This window comes from Podarcis filfolensis (assembly GCF_964270895.1).
Source record: "Podarcis filfolensis genome assembly, chromosome: 1".
NCBI classification, from domain to species: domain Eukaryota; kingdom Metazoa; phylum Chordata; class Lepidosauria; order Squamata; family Lacertidae; genus Podarcis; species Podarcis filfolensis.
In genome coordinates, this window is record NC_139604.1 from 13,138,469 (window position 1) to 13,160,472 (window position 22,004).

Below are 22,004 nucleotides of genomic sequence, written 5' to 3' on the forward strand. Positions count from 1 at the left end.
AACTTAGCCAGCCACATCCTGGGACACATGGAGGAGACACTTCAGGCAGCCAGATGTTTTGCGCAGGCCCTCCCCAAAGCTTCATTTGCTGAGGTAATTTGCTAGAGGCACTTAGCCAAGTATGATGTGTTCTCTCTCTCTCTCTCTCACACACACCCCTCAGCCCCCCCCCCAGTTTATGTCCAGTTTCAGAGATCCATTGGGATAAAAAAATATTAAATGGCGGAGGCCAGCATTTTTATAAAGAAAAAACAGCACATACAGAAAGGGTTAAGAGCTCCTCTCCCATCTGACAATCTTCCCTTTCTGTTAAGGCCTCAGGCCGTCTTCATAATGTTAAGTCCTGCATTCTGTCCCTGAGGAAACAACTGCCTGGCTCCAGAGAGAAAATGTATGGTGCCAAGGGGTTTTTTTTAAAAAAAAAAATTTAAGGAAATAAGACTGAGAGAAAAGGACTACTGGATGGTTAAGTCCAGTCAAAGGCAACTATGGGGTTGCGGCGCTCATCTCGCTTTCAGGCCGACAGAGCCGGCGTTTGTCCACAGACAGGTTGGTCATGCGGCCATCTTCTGGCGCAACGGAACACCGTGACGGAAACCAGAGTGCACAGAAACGCCATTTACCTTCCCATCGCAATGGTACCTATTTAGCTACTTGCACTGGCGTGCTTTTGAAGTGCTAAGTTGGCAGGAGCTGGGACAGAACAACGGGAGCTCACCCCATCGTGGGGATTCGAACCGCCGACCTTCCAATCTGCAAGCCCAAGGCTCAGTGGTTTAGACCACAGCGCCACTCGCGTCCCTTTACCTTTTCTATAATAAGCTTCACATGAAAATCCGGCCTCACCCTCAAATCGCACATCCCGACAAAGCATCACAAGCATTTTACTAGAACGGTTATGTATTTGAACCCCTGCGAAGCTGAACTGCTCACCTCTGACCTGCAAGGTTTTGTATTTGAAGTCGTATTCGTCTTGCGCATCCTCCAGATTTTTGATGATCTGTTCGATTCCCTGGAAAAGCAATGACAAGCTTACGCACTGGGAAATGGCAAAGAATTATTAAGTTGCCCCACCCACCTTTCCTACCGGGAGCTCAGGTTATCCCTCCCGCCCCTTTTATCTCTGCAACAACTCTGTGAGGGGGTAAGGTTAGGCTAAGAGAGACAGAGACTGACTGGCCCAGTGAGATGTGTCTGAGTAGAGATTTGAACCCAAGCCTCCGCATTCCTAGTCCAACACCTGAACCACTATACCATACTGGCTCCTTATTATAGTGAGGTTTCGAGGACCGAAGGGAGAGACCGTTTAGTCATGACTTGTCTCAGTAAACCAATTTAGACATCTAGGATAGTCAGTGACTCAGTAAAGACATTCACACTTAACTCTGGTTAACTTTAACGCTGGTTCAGATTCCAAAAGTACAGGGATTGTGGAATGTGCGTTGAGACACTAGAAAGACCCATTGGTGGTGCTGGGTTAAGAAAGCCCGCAAAACTGGCTTCCACTGCAGATGCAATGCTTAACACATCGTTTTTCCATTGGTCGCAATCTGGCACGGGGCTTCAGCGACTCGGATGCTCCCAGACCACCCCTGGGACCACGCTTAACCATGATGATGCAAAGAGTTTCTGCACTCATTCTAAACCATGGTTTCCCAACCATAACCATGGCTTAAATAACCTTCTCTAAGCTTGGTTATGGATTTGGTATGACAACTACCATTGGGATCAAGCTGGCTAGGGCCAAAGGTCGTAGTCTGGCAATATCTTGTGGACCAGCACTGGGAAAGGCTAGTTTAGGCAATTTCAATGAAACTGAAAACAATGTAGGGCTTAACAGGTTTATTTATTTAATTATTGCCCATCCTTCACCCCAAGATCCCAGGGTGGGTTGCAGCATTAAAAATAAATATTAAAACAACTTACAAGCATAATGTGGGTTTCTAAAAACACTGTCTGGAAAGGGCAATAGCCCAACCTCTCTTTGGTTGAAAACTTGTGGTCGCGTTTCTTCCCACGAGATACCAAGATTGCAAGCGAAGTAAACTTGCAAGAAAGCAGATCGCAAAACTCTGACAGCAGCACTGATGAGGTAGTGCTGTGCGACTCCAAAGATGAACAAGCCCCTGTCCAAATGCAGCGAGGAAAGACAAGTCCCGTATTTTGCTCTAGCACCTCTCAGCATGCCTTCAAGTGCTTTTCGTCAACAAGTTTCAGCTTAAGAACTCCTGGACTTTCAATACTTACAGTGACACTATCCTTCACGCTTTTGACTTTCGCATCCAGTTCCTTCACTCTGCCCAGCACTACTGTGTTCTGCACAGTCCCCAGCTGCATCTGGAATGGAAACGAGAATGCATGGTGACATGCAGGAGGGATGAAGGACTACAATGCCCATCACCCCTGACCAATGCCCATGCTGGCTGGGACTGATGGGAGACTGACAGCATCTGAAGGTCTGCCGTTTGTCCACCCGCATGGCTACGTACAAGAAACTAAACCCCCAAAACAAATTATTCTCTACAAGAGACGGGCAAACTGAGCACCTGCTCACTTGGAGAAATCTTTCAAATCAACACCGAATAGTGCAGTCCCACCCATGTGTTGTCAAACGTAAATCTCACTGAACCCAGTGGGTCTTACTCCCAGAACAGAAGAATCTTTACTTGCATCAGCTACTAGCCATAGCAATAAAATAAAATGTATTGAAAATAGAGGTAAAAACTTAACTATAGAAAACACATTTTGGGAGTTTACATCAATAATCAAATACAGGGGTACCTCGGGTTACAAACACCTCGGGTTCCGCTAACCCGGAAGTATTACCTCAGGTTATGAACTTTACCTCAGGATGAGAACAGAAATTGTGCGCTGGCAGTGTGGTGGCAGGCCCCATTAGTTAAAGTGGTACCTCAGGTTAAGAATGGTTTCAGGCTAAGAACGGACCTCCAGAACAAATTAAGTTTGTAACCAGAGGTACTACTGTAATAGATCTTATTCTAATTGCCTCCGCTGAAAACCTTGCCGTTTTTGCTGTCACCTGATCATCTTGATCTGCTAAAAGAAAGGGCACAGTAGCAATGCTTGAGCAACCCAGCGTGGAGAATAATAGAAGGGTAATAATAACCTCACTCCTCACATCTTTATAAAGAGTGCAGGCCAGAAGCACATGAGCCACTGACTCAATACTGCCATCTCCACAGGGACATAACCGTTTTTCCAGTGGAATTTTTAGAAATCGACCCTCAAGTACCAGCCGAAGGCAGTACTGTATATTCAATCTTGCAAAAGTGAAAGCGCGTCTGTTTTTTGGAATTGTTAAATTTTGCAAACAGGGTGCCAAAGTGTCAAAATGGCGAGGTGGAAAATAATCATACCATGGACAAAACTTCCTTAATGTGGCCAGATTATTCGGTTGCTTGATCTCTTACTCCCAGGTATATGGGAGTCTTGATGGGATTTTAGACTCCAGGGAAAGGAGATGCAGGCTACAAAAATGAAAGTCCCACAGACGCTGCAATGCTTTGTGAATTCCAGCATTCCAGGGAACGCCTGGGGCGTTTAGTACCGTTGGTTTCAAAGGGAATTGGGGCTGAATTGGATGTCGTGGGAAACTGCATTTGTTTGCTGATGTTTTTTAACGCAGCCATGGTGCCTGATCAGGACTGGAACCATAATGCTAAAAGTGGGGGGTTATTCCCTCACCCACAAAAAACAAATGTCTATTTCCTTTGAAAGGAAGCTGTCGTCAGCATCAATAGTAGCTTTGCTTCCAGAGCAGATATCAGCTTTAGAGAAAGGAACCCATTGTCGGAGCCAGCCGTCACAAATGGCGCTGTTTAGCATAAAATAAAGACACAGAGAGCCAGCAATATTTTCATGGATGGAGGGCAGCTCATTCAAACTCCTTCTCTCCTCTCCGGTATCTTTTATTATCCTTTGTTCTCTCCTCTCTCCTGTCGCATGGCTGTTTGCCAATGTCTCATGTTACCTACATCCGGTCATGGCTTTTACCCACCCATCGCCGTATAGGGTCATCACTGCCCAGAGGAAACACAACTCCATTTAAAGTCAATACATTCCAATACATTGTAAAGCTTGGAGTGCTGGTCACGAGGTCAGGGGGCCCCTGCAATATTACAAGCCTCTGCTATGGCTTTATGACTCCCACAACCCATTTCTCTTAGGATCACAGTTCTGGGAGTGGGGCTGGCAGGGGGACCAATCCCACTCTTCTTTCCTGCAATCCCAGTTGGATCCCTACCACTGGGCACAGCTTAAGCAAAATAAATAAAACTAGAGATGCAAAAGGTAATGTTGCATTTTCAGTATCATCGAGCTTAACAGTGGCTTGAAGGTGACTTACGGTTCAACATGAAAGCAAATATATCTGGAAATACAGTCCGCCAGTTTTGTCCAAAAATTACATGTGCTGCCCAATTACAAAGCTTATACACAATAACGTTAAACTGCGGGTAAGAAAACATAACCAGTAAATAAGTCAAAACAGATTTTAGATAGAAAGAAATTTAAACAGATATGCCTTTAAAAAAATAATAATCTTATGTCCTAAAGCAGGCACTGGGCTTTAGGCTCTCTTGGCTGCAGCGAGATTGTTCCACTTAAAATTTACGGCTTGTTGTACATGAAAGAAAGCTACATGAAAATGATGTACTGTTGGTATTTGACTCCAGTAAAACTAGCAAAAATGTATAAAAACCTCCATTTATGTTGGAAGTGTAAAGATAAAGAAGGTACTTTTTACCACATGTGGAGGACACGTAAAATAGTAAAAGACTTCTGGGAAATGAGATACAATGAATTGAAAAAAATGTTTAAGAGAACTTTTATCAAAAAACCCAGAAGCCATTTTATACTAGGGTTAACAGGAGACGAAATAACAAAAGAATAAAAAAATACTATGTAGGCGACAACAGCCGCAAGAATGCTACTTGCACAGAAGTGGAAGGAAGAGAAAGTCTCAACTAAAGAAGAGTGAATAACCAAAATGGCCGGACTATGCTGAAATGGCAAAGATGACCGTGAGGATCAGGCACCAAGATGACAAGAAATTCAGTCAAGAGTGGGGAAAGTTTATAGAATATCTTAAAGGCCACTGTGTATACTTAAAAACGTTAGAAGGATTGTTGTAACACTTATAATGTAACATTAGTTAAGGTAGAAAAGGAGATAAAATGGATTAGACAAATGTAATTAGATGCAAAAAATATAGAGGGGAATTGGAAAACGCGGGGTGGGGTGGGGGAGTCCGAGGGACCTAAGTAATCCCTGGAGTGTAAAAACTGAAAATGATGTGAATGTATAACAACACTGTTTAAAAAATGAACTATTAAAAAACCCCAACAGTAATTCAAAAGTAGAGATTGTTCCACAGCCGAGGTGCCAGCCCTAAGAAGGCTCTCCCATTCACTTGTTTTAACTTTGATGACACCCAGGTCAAGCAACAACAGAAGCCCCCAAAGACAATCGCAGGCTCTGAGCAGACTTGACAGTAAAGGACATCTTCATGGAAGACCAGCCTGAGCTTCAGCATTTAATGTTGGGGCAGCACTCCACATGGCGTGAGGTGTGAATGGATCGCTAGAGGGCATCCTTCAATGACATGATGCTGTTTGCCCAGAGATAAAAAAGCAAGGGAGAAAACAGTTACCTTATCTACTTCCTCAGCCAACTTGAGGATTTTTTCTTCTTCGTGCAGACACTTGGAGATCATCATGGCCATGAACATGGGGTCTTCCTCAAAAGTGTTCTAGAATACACCATAAAGAACAGGTTAATGCAAGCTGGCCCAGCTTCTCTCTCTTTTTGCTACATTTGCCTATAAAATAGCAACAACAGGAGGAACTAAACAACATTGACCAGGGCATCCTCAGGTTTTGACGTCCCATCAAACTCAAATAAAAAAAGAGGCTGAGTGCTCAACCTCACAACAGGTGAGCTGCCAAGAAGCAGATGTAGAGCCTATTCACACATGCACCTGGGCAAACCATAGTCCCGGGAAAAATCTGCACTTATTTATGCTCATCTCAGCATTTTGAATTTCTGAAGACAGATCACAAGTATCCCACATCCTTCAGAGAGCCACCTTATTGCAGGGAGAGAGTCAATATGCATAAACTTCACTACTGCAGATGTTATGTAGCACCCCAAATTTGGGGGGCCAGTTCAACACACAAGATCCAAGATTGTGGACCAGTAAGTGTTGAACAAACATTAAAGGGGGGGGGGAATCTGCCAACATTACCCTTGATTTGAAGACATGCTAAAATTTTCAGGACCGTAATACACAAAGCTGTTGGCTGTGAAGTATCGTATTTTTCGCTCTATAAGACGCACTTTTCCCTTCCTAAAAAGTAAGGGAAAATGTGTGTGCGTCTTATGGAGCGAATGCAGACTGCGCGGCTATCCCAGAAGCCAGAACAGGGAGAGGGAGCGCTGCACAGCGCCCCCTCTCTCTGTTCTGGCTTCAGGCTTAGCCACATGAAGCCTCCGCAGGGCAGCGGGGAGCCTTCATCCCGCTGCCCTGTGGAGGCTTCGTGGGCTACCCCAGAAGCCAGAACAGCAAGAGGCTATCCCAGAAGCCAAATCCCTCTTGCTGTTCTGGCTTCTGGGATTCAGAATATTTTTTTTTCTTGTTTTCCTCCTCCAAAAACTAGGTGCGTCTTATCAGCTGGTACGTCCTATAGAGTGAAAAATACGGTAATGGCATGTACAGTGGTGCCTCGCAAGACGAAATTAATTCGTTCTGCGAGTTTTTTCGTCTTGCGAAGCACGGAACTGCACCTCTTCAAGCAATGCACCCTGGGTATTAACGGTTTTAAGAAAAAGGAAACAAACTTGCAAGACGTTTTCGTCTTGCGAAGCAAGCCCATAGGGAAATTCGTCTTGCGAAGCAACTCTAAAAACGAAAAACTCTTTCGTCTTGCGAGTTTTTCGTCTTACGAGGCATCCGTCTTGCGAGGTAACACTGTATTCATTTGAAGCACTACAATACCACTTTAACAATTCATGGCTTCCCCAAGAGTTTTGGGAGCTATAGTTTGTTACAGATGCTGAGAGTTGTTAGGAGATAAACTCCTCTCCTGTATTGAGAGGTTTTTAATGTTTGAGGTTTTTCTATGTGCTACATAAGCTGCCCAGAGTGTCTGGGGAAACCCAGCCAGATGGATGGGGTATAAATAATAAAATTATTATTCCAGTCCCAGAGGTACAATTTCAAGAGCACCCTATGAAGATGGATTGACTGGATAAATAAATTGGTTTAGCAGTGTTCTTAGACTGTTCTCATTTGTTTCACTGGTACATGACCAGGAAAACATCCAGCATTTATTTGGGGACACTATCAAGGCCCTTCTGAACGGAAGGATCATGGCAAGATCCTCGCATGAATGAAGAGGGTATGTAAACCATGTGAAGAATTTTACATACAGTGATACCTCTGGATGCGAACGGTATCCGTTCCAGAGCCCGGTTCGCATCCAGAAGCGAACGCAACCCGCGTCCATGAATCGCCGCTTCTGCACATGATGTCATTTTGACTGTCTGCGCATGCATGAGCGGCGAAACCTGGAAGAAACGTGCTCTGTTACTTCCGGGTCGCCACAGCGCGCAACCTGAAAATACTTATCCCAAAGCTACTTCAACCTGAAGTATGACTGTACTTTTTTTTACAGAGATACTTCTCATTCACAGGGACATTACCTGTAGGTTACGTTTGCTCTTCCTAATGTTGTGCTGAAGTAAAAAGTTGTTTTCCTGTGTGAAGCGGCTGTATTGGTCATCCAGCTGAGACAGCAGGTTATGGAACAGCAGAGTCGCCTGCGAAACATCGCTAGCAGCATGGTCCCTGGGAGATGAAGCAATGGAAGATGTTCACTTTCAGCTTCTTCAGCCTTCCACAAATCTTCCTGCAAGGCCCTCTGCCCTTCCAACAGCCTATTTTGGTTTATGATTTGCAGCAGCAATCCCAAATAACAATACTGCACTGCAACCAGCATCCGATAGGTACAAATAAAGCAGACAGGTGTGCCACCATTATGTTTCGGGTTGGAGCAGCACCAGGTACCAGTGTCAGAAACTCAATATATATAAGCTACACGCCAAATGGCTCCTTAAACCAAGACTGCAATCGCCAAAACAGAATGTCTAGTTGCCATTCTGGGGCAAGACGGCTCTGAAGTCTTGCTTTGCAAATGATGGACTGGTTGTGATCGATTCTCGGTTGAACACCTGGCTTGTTCAGATGACAACCTTGAGCTAGGATAAGAAGTTTGAGAACTTGAAAAAGAAAAGTCACTTGATCCAGGGACAGTTCACATATATGCAGTGGTACCTTGGCTCTCAAACGCCTTGGTACTCAAACAACTTGGAACCCAAACACTGCAAACCCGGAAGTAAGTGTTCCAGTGTGCAAATGTTTTTCGGAAGCTGAACATGCTCTGTTTTGAGTGTTATGCTTCTGATTTGAGTGCCACATTTCCATTTTGAGTGTTACGCTAAAGTCTGCCTGTTTCTGCTATTTATTTTGCGTTTTTGTATCTGTGTGGAACCCAGTTCAGCTAATGATTGATTGACTAATTGAGTGACTTCAGTATGTTGCTTATTGCTTTCATTTTATAGATCAGGGGTAGGCAACCTAAATCTGGCCCGCAGATGGTCCGGGAATCAGGTGTTTTTACATGAGTAGAATGTATTCTTTGATTTAAAATGCATCTCTGGGTTATTTGTAGGGCATAGGAATTCGTTCTTTTTTTCTTTCCTCTTTTCAAAATACAGTGGTACCTCGGGTTAAGTACTTAATTCGTTCCAGAGGTCCATTCTTAACCTGAAACTGTGCTTAACCTGAAGCACCACTTTAGCTAATGGGGCCTCCTGCACGATTTCTGTTCTCATCCTGAAGCAAAGTTCTTAACCTGAAGCACTATTTCTGGGTTAGCGGAGTCTGTAACCTGAAGCGTATGTAACCTGAGGTACCACTGTATAGTCCAGCCTACCACATGGTCTGAGGGATGGTGGACCGGTCCACGGCTGAAAAAGGTTGCTGATCCCTGTTATAGATCAATGGTCTCGTTAGATAGTAAAATTCAGGTTAAATTGCTTTTTTAGGTTTTTTATTTAAAAAGTCTGGAATGGATTAATCCATTTTTGCATTATGGGAATGTGTGCCTTTGATTTTGGAACGGACTTCCGGAACGGATTAAGTTTGAGGACCAAGGTACCACTGTATTGGCCTATTCCGACCTCTTTCTTAACCTGCTCCTGCTCAGGAAAAGCAATTTCATTCCAGAATTTCATTCCGATTGAGCAGATAAAATGTAACTGGTAGGGTGGGGTATTGGTGTGTAAAAACAGTCCAGATCCAATGATTCCTGGTTGGTGGAGATGTCAGGCATTTTCACTTGGTCACAAGTAGCCAAGGACCAGATGCAAAATGCGCCTGTTAATTTCAAACACTGCCAGGTACCACGATGTCATGCAAGTAACATCCTCGATAGTATACGTTTCTTTGTTGACAAGACTTAGGATGTCGTTGGCTCAACTTGCTTACATCTCAACATTAAACTGGTTGCCAAACAAGGGCTTACAATACAACATGTTGTTTACTTGCTTTACCAAAACGTAGTTCCTATGCAAACATTATCTTCGGCACTTTTTAAAGCCCAATCGTTTTTGACAGGAGCAAATTAAGCCATGCACAGTTTGGAACACAATCTTATCATTCGACATCTCAAACACAAGTTGGCCTCTCACCAGTCTTGGGCTTCCAGCCACTGCGCTAGATACTGTCGTATCTCCATGGGGAAACTGTCATCGTAGAGCTGGTGTACTTGCTCCAGGAATTTTGAATCCAACTGCTGCAGTTTATACCACTGACTCATCCTGCAGAATCAAAAGGAGAACAGATTTTAAGAATACTTACCGTAACGTTCTCTATCACACACCTCAGTGGAGACTTTAGCTTCCTCTTCTCTGAGATCAGAATGGAACTGCAGACTACCAAAAGTTTAGGAAGCTAGCAAAAGGCAGAGAGACCTGCAAGCCAGTAACTTGTGTGTTCACAAGGCTGCTCCATCAGAAAATGGCTTAGGCCCAGCTGTACTAAAAAGCAAACTTGAATTCTGTGCCAAGCAACACTGGATTTTATAATGCTTAATATTCAATGTCTTACTATGTTTCTATATGTGCTGTAAGCCGCCCAGAGTGGCTGGGGAAACCCAGCCAGATGGGAAGGGTATGAAATATTATTAAGCTATATGAACAGCACAATTTTTCTGCCTTTGCAACAGGGAGTAAAGAGGCTAGTGGAGGAATTGTAAGGGTAGAAAATGGGGATGAGCAGGACTTAGGCTGCAATCCTATACCCACTTACCTGGGAGTAAGCCGCACTGAATGCAACAGGGCTTACTTTTACAGCATTCTTCTGTTATAAGGTTAGGTGGATACTGTATGTAGGTACAAATAATGTATAATGTACAGGACAATTGCCAAACTGTTTGACATCTGGACACATCCTGCAAAAAGTTCAAAAATCTGCCCTCGCTTGTGACTTACATTAATTCAGCAACTGGAGAAAAGAGGTGCAATCTAACCCCTAAGTTAAGCAGTATCGCACACCACTGGGTTCAATGGGCAAGATTTTAACCCTTCCCCACTCAAATTAGAGGGACAAAATAATGCTTAATTTGAATGGGATGATGCTCAGTGCATTTCTGAATTGGCCCCAGACAGATCGCAATCTGGACCAAGACAAGTTGGGAGAAATAACTCAATCTTTAGCACCTTAATAACCAATTCCCTCTTGTTCTGCTTTAATTCTGCCATGGGCGTAGCCAGGATTTATGTTGGGCAGGGGGCAGGACTTCTGTCTGGTTCTGTCTAGCAGATTCAGAATGAAGCGTCTCAAAACAGCTGTTTTAAATTGTTTTCTTTTGACTCCAAGAAAAATCTGTCAAAATCTTACATCATTTGACAACTAGAAGGTAAATAAAAAAAAGACAGCTGGGCGTCTCATGCAGTTAAAGGGTATACTTTGCAAAATTACAAAGAACACGCCTTTTAAAAAACAACAACCCTAAACTAAAACAAGTTTTCTTGAATTTGCTGAAATCCGTTTCACACTTCCTTCTCCAATTCCTTTTTTCCAATGCAGTTTTTCTGTGCACGCTCAGTAAGCATAGCCCATTGAGACTCCCCTGTCACCCCTGACCTTAGCCAGGTCTTTATGCTCAGCAAGGTACTGAATGGCTCTATGGTCCAAGTAGTGGTTAAAGGCAAGAGAGATGGCCAGTTAGTATTCTAAATTTCCATGTTCTGTAGACAATGGCTCACACATTTCAGGGAAGGATAAAATAATATGCCACATACGTAAGTAACAAAAGCAGGCACTGCTAAATAAAGGATCAAAATCAGAACTGCTGTCATTAGAATAATCAAGATTATGGAAGCAGAAAGAAATAAGAACTTTGTACCCCGATATCCAACACACAGGAAGTCACCCTTAATGGTTTAATTTTGTATTAGAATATTTTTTTTAAAAAAATGTATTGTAATTTGATATTGTGAAAATGTGGCTCTTTTGGATCAATGGGATTAAAAATTAATAAAAATTATTATACAAAATCAGGCACTGATGTTTTCTAGGGAAAGGTACCTGCCAGGGAGGAAGATTGTGATATTTTTATTTATTTACTTGATGGGGGGGAGCTCCCCCCCCCCCCCCGGCTATGCATTCTGGCTCCGGAAAACAAGTGCAATCGCCAGCGAAGCTTTCAACGCTCAAGGGTTTGCGACACATTCCAAGAATGCAACTGTGCAGCCCCATCTCCTACGTATACTTGGAAGTCGCGTCCAGCTGCTTCCCAACAGAACTTGGCATGATGAAAAAACGAAAAATCTGAATGGCCAAAAAAAAAAAAAGCTTTTTCCTGAGTAACTGGTGCATTTGCACAGGAGGGGGGAGAGAAAAAACTTCGAAACCATTCGCACCATAAATTTAAAGCACCCTTGATGCATATTTTACATCCCCCCCCCAAAAAAAACAGTAAGAATCCTGGCACTATCAGTTTAAGCGTGCTGCGAATTGCAGTTCTGTGCGGAGTAAGCTACAGTTCCCCGATATATAGATATATATAGACCTATATATATAGAGAGAGAGACACACACACACACACACATATATATATACATATATATACATATATATGTATATTTAGGGAAGGCAATGCCTAGAATGGATGCAGCCTTACATAAATCGAGGGAACGCAGCCTTATTTTATACCCCTGCGTTGGAGAGACGCTTGCGCGAAGACCCTGGGAATCCGTAAGGCCCAAGCAGGCTGCCCCTTTTTGAATAACATCTATCTCCCTTGCATTCTTGGAGAGCCCAAAACTACACAAGCACGGAAGCAAGCAGCACCTTGCTCCTTCTGCTTACCTGGCTGGTCTGCAGATGCCCCGGAGCGCGCGCCGATGCTCCCCGACTCTGTCTAAAACGAAAGTAAGCCGGACTAGGAAATAGCAAGCGGCAGCAGGCGCGCGACCAATCAGCGGGGCGCTGCTTTCGGCGAGCAACCATTCAGGAGAGTGTGTTCCGCCTTCTTTGAATAATAAGGCTGTTCCCACGATTGCGCCCTCCTCCCTCTCCTGCAAAAGCACAGCTGTAGTTTAGCAAAGGGGCCGTGCTATAATCGTCCTCTGATCTTGCTGTGTTCTTTTTGCAAACGTTTCCTAAAGCTAGCTAACGCGCTCTCTTTACCGTCTCCTCATCCTCGCCCTTTAAAAAAATAAAATAAAAATATTATAGGAAAAGCATTGTTCCCCTTGGCAAGATGTGTTGGTGTGGTTTTTTATTTATTTTAAAAATATCAAATTCAATCCATATATCTCAGGGCTGTTGACAGATGTTTCTTTGACAGGATTTGACACTACTGCTGCTGGTTTTTTTATTTTTTTAAATATATACTACCCTTCCTCAAGAGATCCCAGAGGCAGTTCAAAGAAAAAAAATGCAAGATAAAGCACAGTAAATAATTAAGCCAAAACAATGAAACACCCTCGCCCTTCCCACAGATGCATTTAAAAGGCTGTAGAATATTCATCAGCCAAAGGCTGGTTGAATAGGAATGTTTTAACCTGGTGCTAAAAATATATAATGAAAGCACCAGGCAAAACTCCCTAGGGAGAGCATTCCACAAACGGGGTGCCACTGCAGAAAAGGCCCGTTCTTATGTCGCCGCCCTCCAGATCTCACTTGGAAGAAGCGCACAAAGAAGGGGCTCCGTTTGTTCTAACAGGGACAAAAACCTCGAGGTTAGTGAGTTTGAGATGATTGCATGATAAGGGCTTCCTAATTTTTGCATGTGCTTGGCACAAAATAATTAGCAACCCAGGCCTAGGTGGAATCTACAAATCCAAGACTGTAGCAAGAAGGGGTTTCCTGCACAATGCTCTGTAGCTGTACTGTGAAATTAGCCCCCCCCCCCCAGTTGCATAGGATTAGCTCCCAAGTAAAAGCAGGTAAAAGGGACACGGGTGGTGCTGTGGGTTAAACCACAGAGCCTAGGACTTGCCGATCAGAAGGTAGGCGGTTCGAATCCCTGCGACGGGGTGAGCTCCCATTGCTCGGTCCCTGCTCCTGCCAACCTAGCAGTTCGAAAGCGCGTCAAAGTGCAAGTAGATAAATAGGTACCGCTCTGGCGGAAAGGCAGACAGTGTTTCCATGCGCTGCTCTGGTTCACCAGAAGTGGCTTTGTCATACTGGCCACATGACCCGGAAGCTGTACACCGGCTCCCTCAGCCAATAAAGCAAGATGAGTGCCACAACCCCAGAGTCGGCCACGACTGGACCTAATGGTCAGGGGTCCCTTTACGTTTTTAAAAACATATCAGATTACAGCTTCTGTTTAAATATTTGAAGCTTCCCTATAGTTTCATACCTCCGCAAAGATCAGGTTTTCACAGTAGTGCGTTTCCTTTAGCATCAGTACTGTTGTAGGTAATATCTCAAACTCTTAGTAAACTATGGATATGGGGTGGAGAGAGGAGGGAAGATTTCACGCAACGTGGAACTCCAACCCACAACCCTGAGATTAAGAGTCTATCCCAGGAAATAAGTTTCCTGTGTAGAACTTTTCTTACATCGATGCCACCAAAGTTACCACCCTTTGAGCAATGAAGCAGAAGTCTGCAAAGCTGCCAAGTTCAATATTATCAAGCTTTTCGGTAAGGAAATGAACGGCCAGGGTCAAACATGCAGAAACCGCTAGGAAACCCCCAAGATTCCAGCCTGCTTTTTCCAGCCAAACCACACAGAAAGGGGAGGAGGCGAATGCCGCGCCTGGGTGAAGGGCGGGAGGAGAGAGCTGTTGCTGGAACAGCACAGCCACACGTGCTTTCTGAGAAACAGGGACAAGTACGGGAAAGCCTTCGTCCGCAATGAAAACGAAAGTTAAAAACGGTCCCACGTGGTGGGAGCCTGGGGAGGGGAAGGAGAAAGAGCTAGCTTCAGAGAGATGGCCGGGAGGATTGCTTTGACTTCCTTTCTCCTTTCGATTTCAATAACCTCCTCTGAGTTAAAGAAAAGAAAGCAAAGCCCCAGCTTACTATTGCCGTGTTTCGGATCGATGCAAAGCGATATATGAGCGCGTCCCTTGTAAAGCACTCTGAAAACAAGACAGGAACCCAGGAAGTTCAGAGGGGAGCTGTCAAGGAAGTATTGGCATGGACTGAAATGGACAGTGTTGTAATTTGTTGCGTCTCCTGCACTGGCCATCATGGGGCGGCAGGGCTTAATAGATGATGCCAGGGAGCCCAAATCTGGTTTCACATCCTTGCTTTTAAAACAGGATTGCAGTGGAAGTTAAGGGGGCCGGAGATGGTTAATAGTACCCAGTTCCTTATTTGCATGAAAGTTCGGAACACTGCTCAATCAGAAAACTTTTTTTAAAAAACACACGTATTATGCACACACTAGTGTTTGTACTTCTCTGAACCCCAAAATAAATTCTGGTCTATCTCATATATTAACCAATTTTAGCATCTTCTCCGGTAGCAATGGAGAAAGTGAGGACTCCAGCGTGAGCAGAATGCCTTCCTCTTATCACCATGGGCAAAGCTTGGTCCAGAAAGCATTTAGCTCTTTTGGTTCTGTGGTTGTTTCTAGTTGTCCTGTATACTAAGGCATACATTCACGCATGCTATTACACACACACAACTCTTGAAGGTTATGCAATGATCAAGAACAACAGCATTCATTATACATGCTTCATGTGTGCAAGTCCTTTCAGAGATTGAGAGGGGCTTGGGTAACTTCTAGTTTCTGAGACCCCTAGCCGTTATAAAAATAAAAAATGACAACACAGGCACACACAAAAAAGACAGACATAATTTGAGTATTTATTTGACAAATGTTTTTTCTACCCTTCTTCTGTGCAAATGCACCAATTCATCAGATAAATCTTTTTTTGCCATTAAGATTTTTTGTTTTTTCATTATTCACTAAGGTACAGAAAACTAATGTAAAAAAACAATCCATGAACAGTAGTAAAAATAGTCTATGGAGTCCTCTCTTAAAGGTAGTTCTTAACCCTTACCACTCACAGAAGGCAGTAGTCCCTCCCAGCTCTCACCTGGGATCTAGGGGAAAAAATCTAACTTTCATTCAATGTCACAGCTGATATTAAGCATGGTAAGCTGAGATATACTTGGAATCGAGAGTGGATTTCATGCTCTTTATTCAGCTCATAGTGGTGAGGAGGGATGGAAGTTTCCCCAGAATGTCTGCTTTATATACATTATTTACACAATGGGCCCCACGTGATTGGCAAATTCCAGGATTCTCCTGTAGGCCGATCAGGTTGCGGATTCACTTCCACCTGGAGCTGGATTGGTTGGCTCCTGTGGACTAATCAGACTGCTGCATTCTGGATCTTATTTTTCTAGAACCAATCAGACTGCTGCATTCTGAATCCTATTGTTCTAGGACCAATCAGACTGCTGCATTCTGAATCCTATTCAACTTAGTACATAACATAAGCCCATTCCAATGTTCTTATCTCATAGTCAACTAGACTTAAAACTATAAAGACACAAAAATATAACAATTCTCTACCATTCAACACCAACTTGAACCAGGCTCAGGTATCGGTAGTGGATTCTTTATATAATCAGCTGATAGTCATATTCACTATACACTCTCCAGCCACGGGTGCCTGCTATTCTTCTGGCCATGCAAAAACCACTTGTCTTGGAGCTGAAAATCCAGTTCTCAATCTGATGCCCAGCCGTTTCTGGATGTGTGTCAATTTATTCAATATTTCCAATGCGGCTAGGCTTTAATGAAAGGCCCAATATGTTTCCACACATAATTACGTTGCTTGCAGTCACTCTAGCTTGTAGTTTTTAAGGCTGCTTCGAAGAGTTATTCACACATATGCGTGTTTGGCTCAGTTCTCCAATGTATCAAGGTTTAATATATTGTAAGAATGACAGTTTGGTGCACACAGATTAAAATATCACAAGAATAAATATATAGCAAAAATACATAACCTTTGTGGATATGCATGACTTGGAAGTTTTGTTGAAAACATGGTGGATTTTGGAATGGCTGCCAGGATTCATAGTTCAGGATCCAGAAGTGGCAAGAATTGAAATATAGAACCCCAATTTTTAGGGAGTGGGAAGGACAGCTTGCAAAGAGCAGTAGGAATTCTACTACAATTCTACATTAAATTATATCTATATAGAGTATAAAGGCAGAAATAATATTTTTAGACCTGTGCAACTAATTTGATTCTAGCTTTTCAGTAGTACATCCATTTCCTAATTTTTCATTGCCACTTGTTTCATGTACTAAGTTCTAGTCCCAGTTCAGACATAATGCTAAACCAGGGTTGTGAGAATAAGCCAAAGTGAGCCTCAGGCTTGCACAGTGCTAATGCTCTCCTCCTTCACATGCAATGTCAGGAAAGTGCATACTTCCATCCAGGGCCGGATTTAGGTTTGATGAGGCCCTAAGCTACTGAAGGTAATGGGGCCCTTTATATGTCCAGCTGCCCTTTGTCAACAACAAATTGTCACTGTTTTTTGTGTTGAATATATGCTATATGGTAATTTATGGACCTAACAGGTATCTAAAGCCATTTGCACATAACAAAATATGTATTTTATCAAAGTGATTGTTGAACTGAAATACAATTAAGAAGAAGTATATTAATAGTGATTAATAGGGACGTGGGTGGTGCTGTGGGTAAAACCTCAGCGCCTAGGACTTGCCGATCGCATGGTCGGCGGTTCGAATCCCCGCAGCAGGGTGCGCTCCCGTTGCTTGGTCCCAGCGCCTGCCAACCTAGCAGTTCGAAAGCACCCCCGGGTGCAAGTAGATAAATAGGGACCGCTTACTAGCGGGAAGGTAAACGGCGTTTCCATGTGCTGCTCTGGTGCCGGTTCGCCGGAGCAGCTTTGTCACGCTGGCCACATGACCCGGAAGTGTCTGCGGACAGCGCTGGCTCCCGGCCTCTAGAGTGAGATGAGCGCACAACCCTAGAGTCTGTCAAGACTGGCCCGTATGGGCAGGGGTACCTTTATATTAATAGTGTAATAGAATTAAGAAGTATTGGGGGGGGCAAGAGAGTGGGGCCCTAAGCTATAGCTTGTTTAGCTTATACGTAAATCCAGCACTGCTTCCATTAGCAGTTTTAAATCATCTGCAGCTTTCTGTTATGGCAAAACTGAGAAAATGGGGATTTATGTTCACTGTGCTTAGTTCAAACAAGCCAGGACTAGAATAAGAGAATCATAGAATAGTTGGAAAGGACCACAAGTACAATCTGGTTCAACTTGCTACAATGCAGGAATCTTTTGCCCCACAAGGGGCTTGAACCCATGACCTTGAGATTAAGCATTTCATGCTGTATTGACTGAGCTATCCCTCGGGGTAAACCATGGAGAGCAGGGGTGGGGTGCACAAGCCAGAGGCTTATCACAGCTTGTTCTTTGGGCCCAAACCATGGCTTAGTGTTATGTCTGAACCGGGCCAAGTATTGACTTAATTTATGAAAGCAGAGTTTGGTCAAAGACAATTGTGTGTGTCTGGAGGAGTGATGAAGAACCTGTGGTTCTCATCAACACCAGTCAGGATGACTAACAGTAATTGATGATGGCAGTTGTACTCCAGAAACGTCTGTAGGGCCACAGGTTCCCCATCTGTGCTCCACAGGGTACAGATACAGTATCTACAAAGGGAACTAGAAAAACATCTTCTTAGGAATGTTTCTGTTTAAAAACATACATATGCACTTTAGAATCGTCAGTCAGATGAATATGGAGAACTTAACTGGAAGAGAAGAAGAAGAAGAAGAATCAATCAGTTTGTGGAAATTCGTTGCTGTTTGTTTTTCTTAAATGCAAGTTGAACTACAGCTTGCTGGAAATGAAAATGCCACATGTGTATCTGAAAACTGAAAGCTGAAGCAAACAAAAGATCTATTTGTTCCCCTCTTGTGAAAGATTGACCTAATTTTCTACTGTGGTGTGAAATCCAGATGTTACGTTATGAAGAAGGCACAATGGTACTGTTGACCCAATTAATTCAGCGCGTGGATGGGGGGGGGGGAGAATATCACTGAGGATTAGAGGCCCAATTTGATCTTTAAAATCATTTTTAAAAGACCCAGCTTCGTTTTGGAAGTTTGTGCCGTATCAGTTCTGCGGAGGAAGCAGTACTAAATAAGCAAAGTGTTGTCTTTTCCTTAGTTGGTGGAGGAATGTGCAAGCTTGTGAATTATACAAAACTATTCATAATAGCGAAAGAAACTGCAGCCTACTGAGGGCTACAGATACAGTAGTTTGGTTATAAATGTAGAAATTTTCTCCTACAAGCATACATTTATCAGGGTGCTGTGTGCAGTGTTTGCGCAATTCCTTAAAAAGTAAGCCGTTTCTGGAGCTGCAAGGTAGCAAACACACATGCATGTGCAGGGAGTCTTTTAAGAGCGGCTGCAAGGATTTTATTTGGAAACGGTTTATTGCTTCCTAACCATGTGAAGAGCTAAGTGTTTTAGAGTACTATTCTCTCCTCCTCCTGACAAACTACTCAGTCTTCCCTATGAAGCTATCCTTTTAGCAGGGGCTGGCTTAGTGTGCTGTCTGAACCCAGAATCATTGTTAAGCTGTCCTGCTCTCAACCTGAGTGGGAGCCAAGAACAGGTACAAAGCGGCTGCAATCTGCTCAGAGAGAGACCACCCATTTGCATTAAGCCATCGTTTCATTTCACATTATGTAAGAACACAGTCACTAGCTCTTTCGTTATAGCACCTGATAACCAGTGGTGACATACTTAGTGCCGTTTTATCAACAGCGGAAAAAAGTTAGTGACAATAAAGCTTTGCGCAGTCCGGTACAGGTGGCACCTTAGAAGTCGAACGGAATCCATTCCAGAAGTCTGTTCGACTCCCAAAACGTTTGGAAACCAAGGAGCAGCTTCCGATTGGCTGAAGGAAGTTCCTGCAGCCAATTGGAAGCCGTGGAAGTCACGTCGGACGTTCGGGTTCCAAAGAACGTTTGCAAACTGGAACACTCACTTCCGGGTTTGTGACATTCAGGAGCCAAAACGTTCGACTCGCAAGGCGTTCGGGATCCAAGGTACGACTGTATTCTAAAAGATACCCAGTCACTCCTTAACAGCACCTCTTCATTTGTTAACCACAAGTTTAGAAGAAATTAAGCTTGGAACGTACAGCAGTTTCCATTACGGTAGGGCTCAGGTGCTCTCTCAAAACAGCATAGACACTTGGAGACATGGGGAGAAGGTCTGATGGAGAAGGTGGGTCTGTGGAATCACTCAGGCTTTAAAAAAAGAGAGAGAGAGAGACAAAAATGACATCTTGAATGAGTAATACGCGAGAAGCAGATACTGTTGTAAGGGACTAAGTTTAATTGGTGCCTCAGGCACATACAGTGGTACCTCGGGTTACAGATGCTTCAGGTTACAGATGCTTCAGGTTACAGACTCCGCTAACCCTGAAATAGTACCTCGGGTTAAGAACTTTATTTCAGGATGAGAACAGAAATCGCGCGGTGGCAGCGGGAGGCCCCATTAGCTAAAATGGTACCTCAGGTTAAGAACAGTTTCAGGTTAAGAACGGACCTCCAGAACGAATTAAGTTCTTAACCCGAGGTACCACTCTACTCTATTTTCACTTCCCATCAATCCTGGATGGTTCACCCACTTATTAGGAGAGGGTTTCCAAGACAAAGCAGCAAAAGAAATGTCACTTCCTCTGCTGAAGAGCAACATACCATTCAGACTGGTATGCCAGACTTTCCACACTAAGAAGTTTGGGAAACGCGACTTAATCAGCATGACTCACATTTTGGAGACTGGGATAAATACAGAGGGGACGTAACCTTTGGTTCCTCCTTCCATAGGCCTTGGCGCTAAATTAAAAGCAACAACAACAACATTATGGACATTAAATCTCCCATCTAGGAAACCAGAAGTGCATATTCAGCAGTGCAACCAGGTGAATTTGTTCTTCACTGAAGACAGTTGGTGGGGGAGGACACATAGCTCAGTGGCAGAGCACACATTCTTCACATGCACAAGGTTCCAGGTTCAAGTCCTGGCCAAAAGTACTGGTGATGGGAGAAGCTTCTGCTTGGAACCTTGGAGAACCACTGCCAGCCACAATTGACAATACTGAGCTAAGTGGACCAATTGTTTGACTCGGTATATGGCCGCTTCCTATGTTAAAGGCTGCTCCAGAAGTTCTTAGGATGGGGCTTAACCACATTTGACTTTCTGATCTGTGCTTGTGACGGGGCATACAGTTTTTGTATGTCTGGTTGAGTAATTAACCTTGCAGAGAACGTTCCATTTAATATCGCATTTGTGAGGGAGATGGGGAGTGACTGTTTTTGCCAAGACAGATTGCTCTTTCTTCTTTGCTAGTTTCGGTTTGTATTTTTGTTACTGCTTTGATTGTAAGATGTCTTGTGCACCACAAGAAGTAATTAAAAATGGACAAATCTAATCTGTTTTTAAAGAACAAATGTGGCAAGCATGAGCATCGGGAGTTTGCATGCTCAACAGTTTTAATGTAAAATGGTGGGGGAAGATTATTATTATTATTTTTTTTAAAGCAATATCCTACCTTCATCTGGCTGAGAGCTATAGTGCTTTCCAAAGGCTTTGTCTTTGGGAATATCTGGATAGAGATATTTCAGTGGGTTTTCAGGAACGTTGTCTGCCATAATAACTTTGTAATCTCGTAAAATATCAGCAAACGGCAGTGCAGTTAAACGACCCTTATTATATGGTTCAACAGAATGGAAATTCACTTCTCCTGTGAAGGACAAGATAGTTATGAATAAGCAGGCAGATAGTTGATCACTGGTTGTTTTTTGTCAAATGGAAAGAAGAACCACAAACTCACTTAAAATAATAAAAATGCCAAATACACAAATGCTGGCCACTGAATACACTTTATAGGGGACTACTGCAACCCAGAGAAGGAGGTCCAAAGAAGCTGCAGCAGTCTTTATTTAATCTTGCATCTGTAGTTAAGGTAGCACTGAGATTTGCATTAAAAGCAACATTCAAATGATCTAAAAGGGACCTAAAAAGTTTGGTACTGGCAATTTGGCATGTGAGATGAAAAGGGAGGGTGGGGCCAGGCCACTAGCGTGCATTTCCCAAATTGCTTGTTGAACTCATGGATAAGGGCGATAGGGGTCTGGAGTGCAGCGTTCAGCATGTTAAAATATAGCACGTACCATTTTCTGACCGCGATACCCAGGTAAAAGTAATCCCTCCTAAGTTGCTTTCACTAAACCTCAATAAAAATGTTCCGGGCATCTTGTCCTTGAGCAAATTTCTCTCTTTTTCTTTGCTTACAAACCCCATAATACATCTGCAAAAAGAAAAAGAGGAAAATAGGTTTATATGTGCACAATGCTTGTCAGAAAATCCTGTGGCACGCTAAAG

The 22,004-nt window shown here is 43.4% G+C and overlaps 2 protein-coding genes across 5 annotated transcripts in view; both read right to left on the bottom strand.

Annotated features, from left to right (window-relative positions):
- STAT1 (signal transducer and activator of transcription 1) overlaps positions 1–12,559 on the bottom strand; it is a 41,526-nt gene extending 28,967 nt beyond the window's left edge. For both annotated transcript variants that reach the window (XR_014551662.1, XM_083628884.1), the window contains exons 1-6: positions 12,455–12,559; positions 9,772–9,900; positions 7,723–7,867; positions 5,672–5,770; positions 2,248–2,337; positions 934–1,012 (exon numbers count right to left, since the gene is read on the bottom strand). Coding sequence is in view for 1 of the 2 variants with exons in the window: in XM_083628884.1 (XP_083485010.1) it covers positions 934–1,012; positions 2,248–2,337; positions 5,672–5,770; positions 7,723–7,867; positions 9,772–9,899 (541 nt within the window). In the remaining variant the exon portion in view is untranslated. The remainder of the gene's footprint in view (positions 1–933; positions 1,013–2,247; positions 2,338–5,671; positions 5,771–7,722; positions 7,868–9,771; positions 9,901–12,454) is intronic.
- Positions 12,560–17,607: 5,048 nt separating this feature from the next.
- The window catches only part of STAT4 (signal transducer and activator of transcription 4), a 34,245-nt gene continuing 29,848 nt past the window's right edge, over positions 17,608–22,004 (bottom strand). For 2 of the 3 annotated variants that reach the window (XM_083628802.1, XM_083628800.1), the window contains exons 20-24: positions 21,794–21,930; positions 21,172–21,363; positions 20,389–20,455; positions 19,756–19,864; positions 17,608–18,352 (exon numbers count right to left, since the gene is read on the bottom strand). In XM_083628802.1, the coding sequence (XP_083484928.1) occupies positions 18,326–18,352; positions 19,756–19,864; positions 20,389–20,455; positions 21,172–21,363; positions 21,794–21,930 (532 nt within the window). In that variant the 3' untranslated portion in view covers positions 17,608–18,325. The remainder of the gene's footprint in view (positions 18,353–19,755; positions 19,865–20,388; positions 20,456–21,171; positions 21,364–21,793; positions 21,931–22,004) is intronic. The other variant, XM_083628801.1, reaches the window with a different exon arrangement.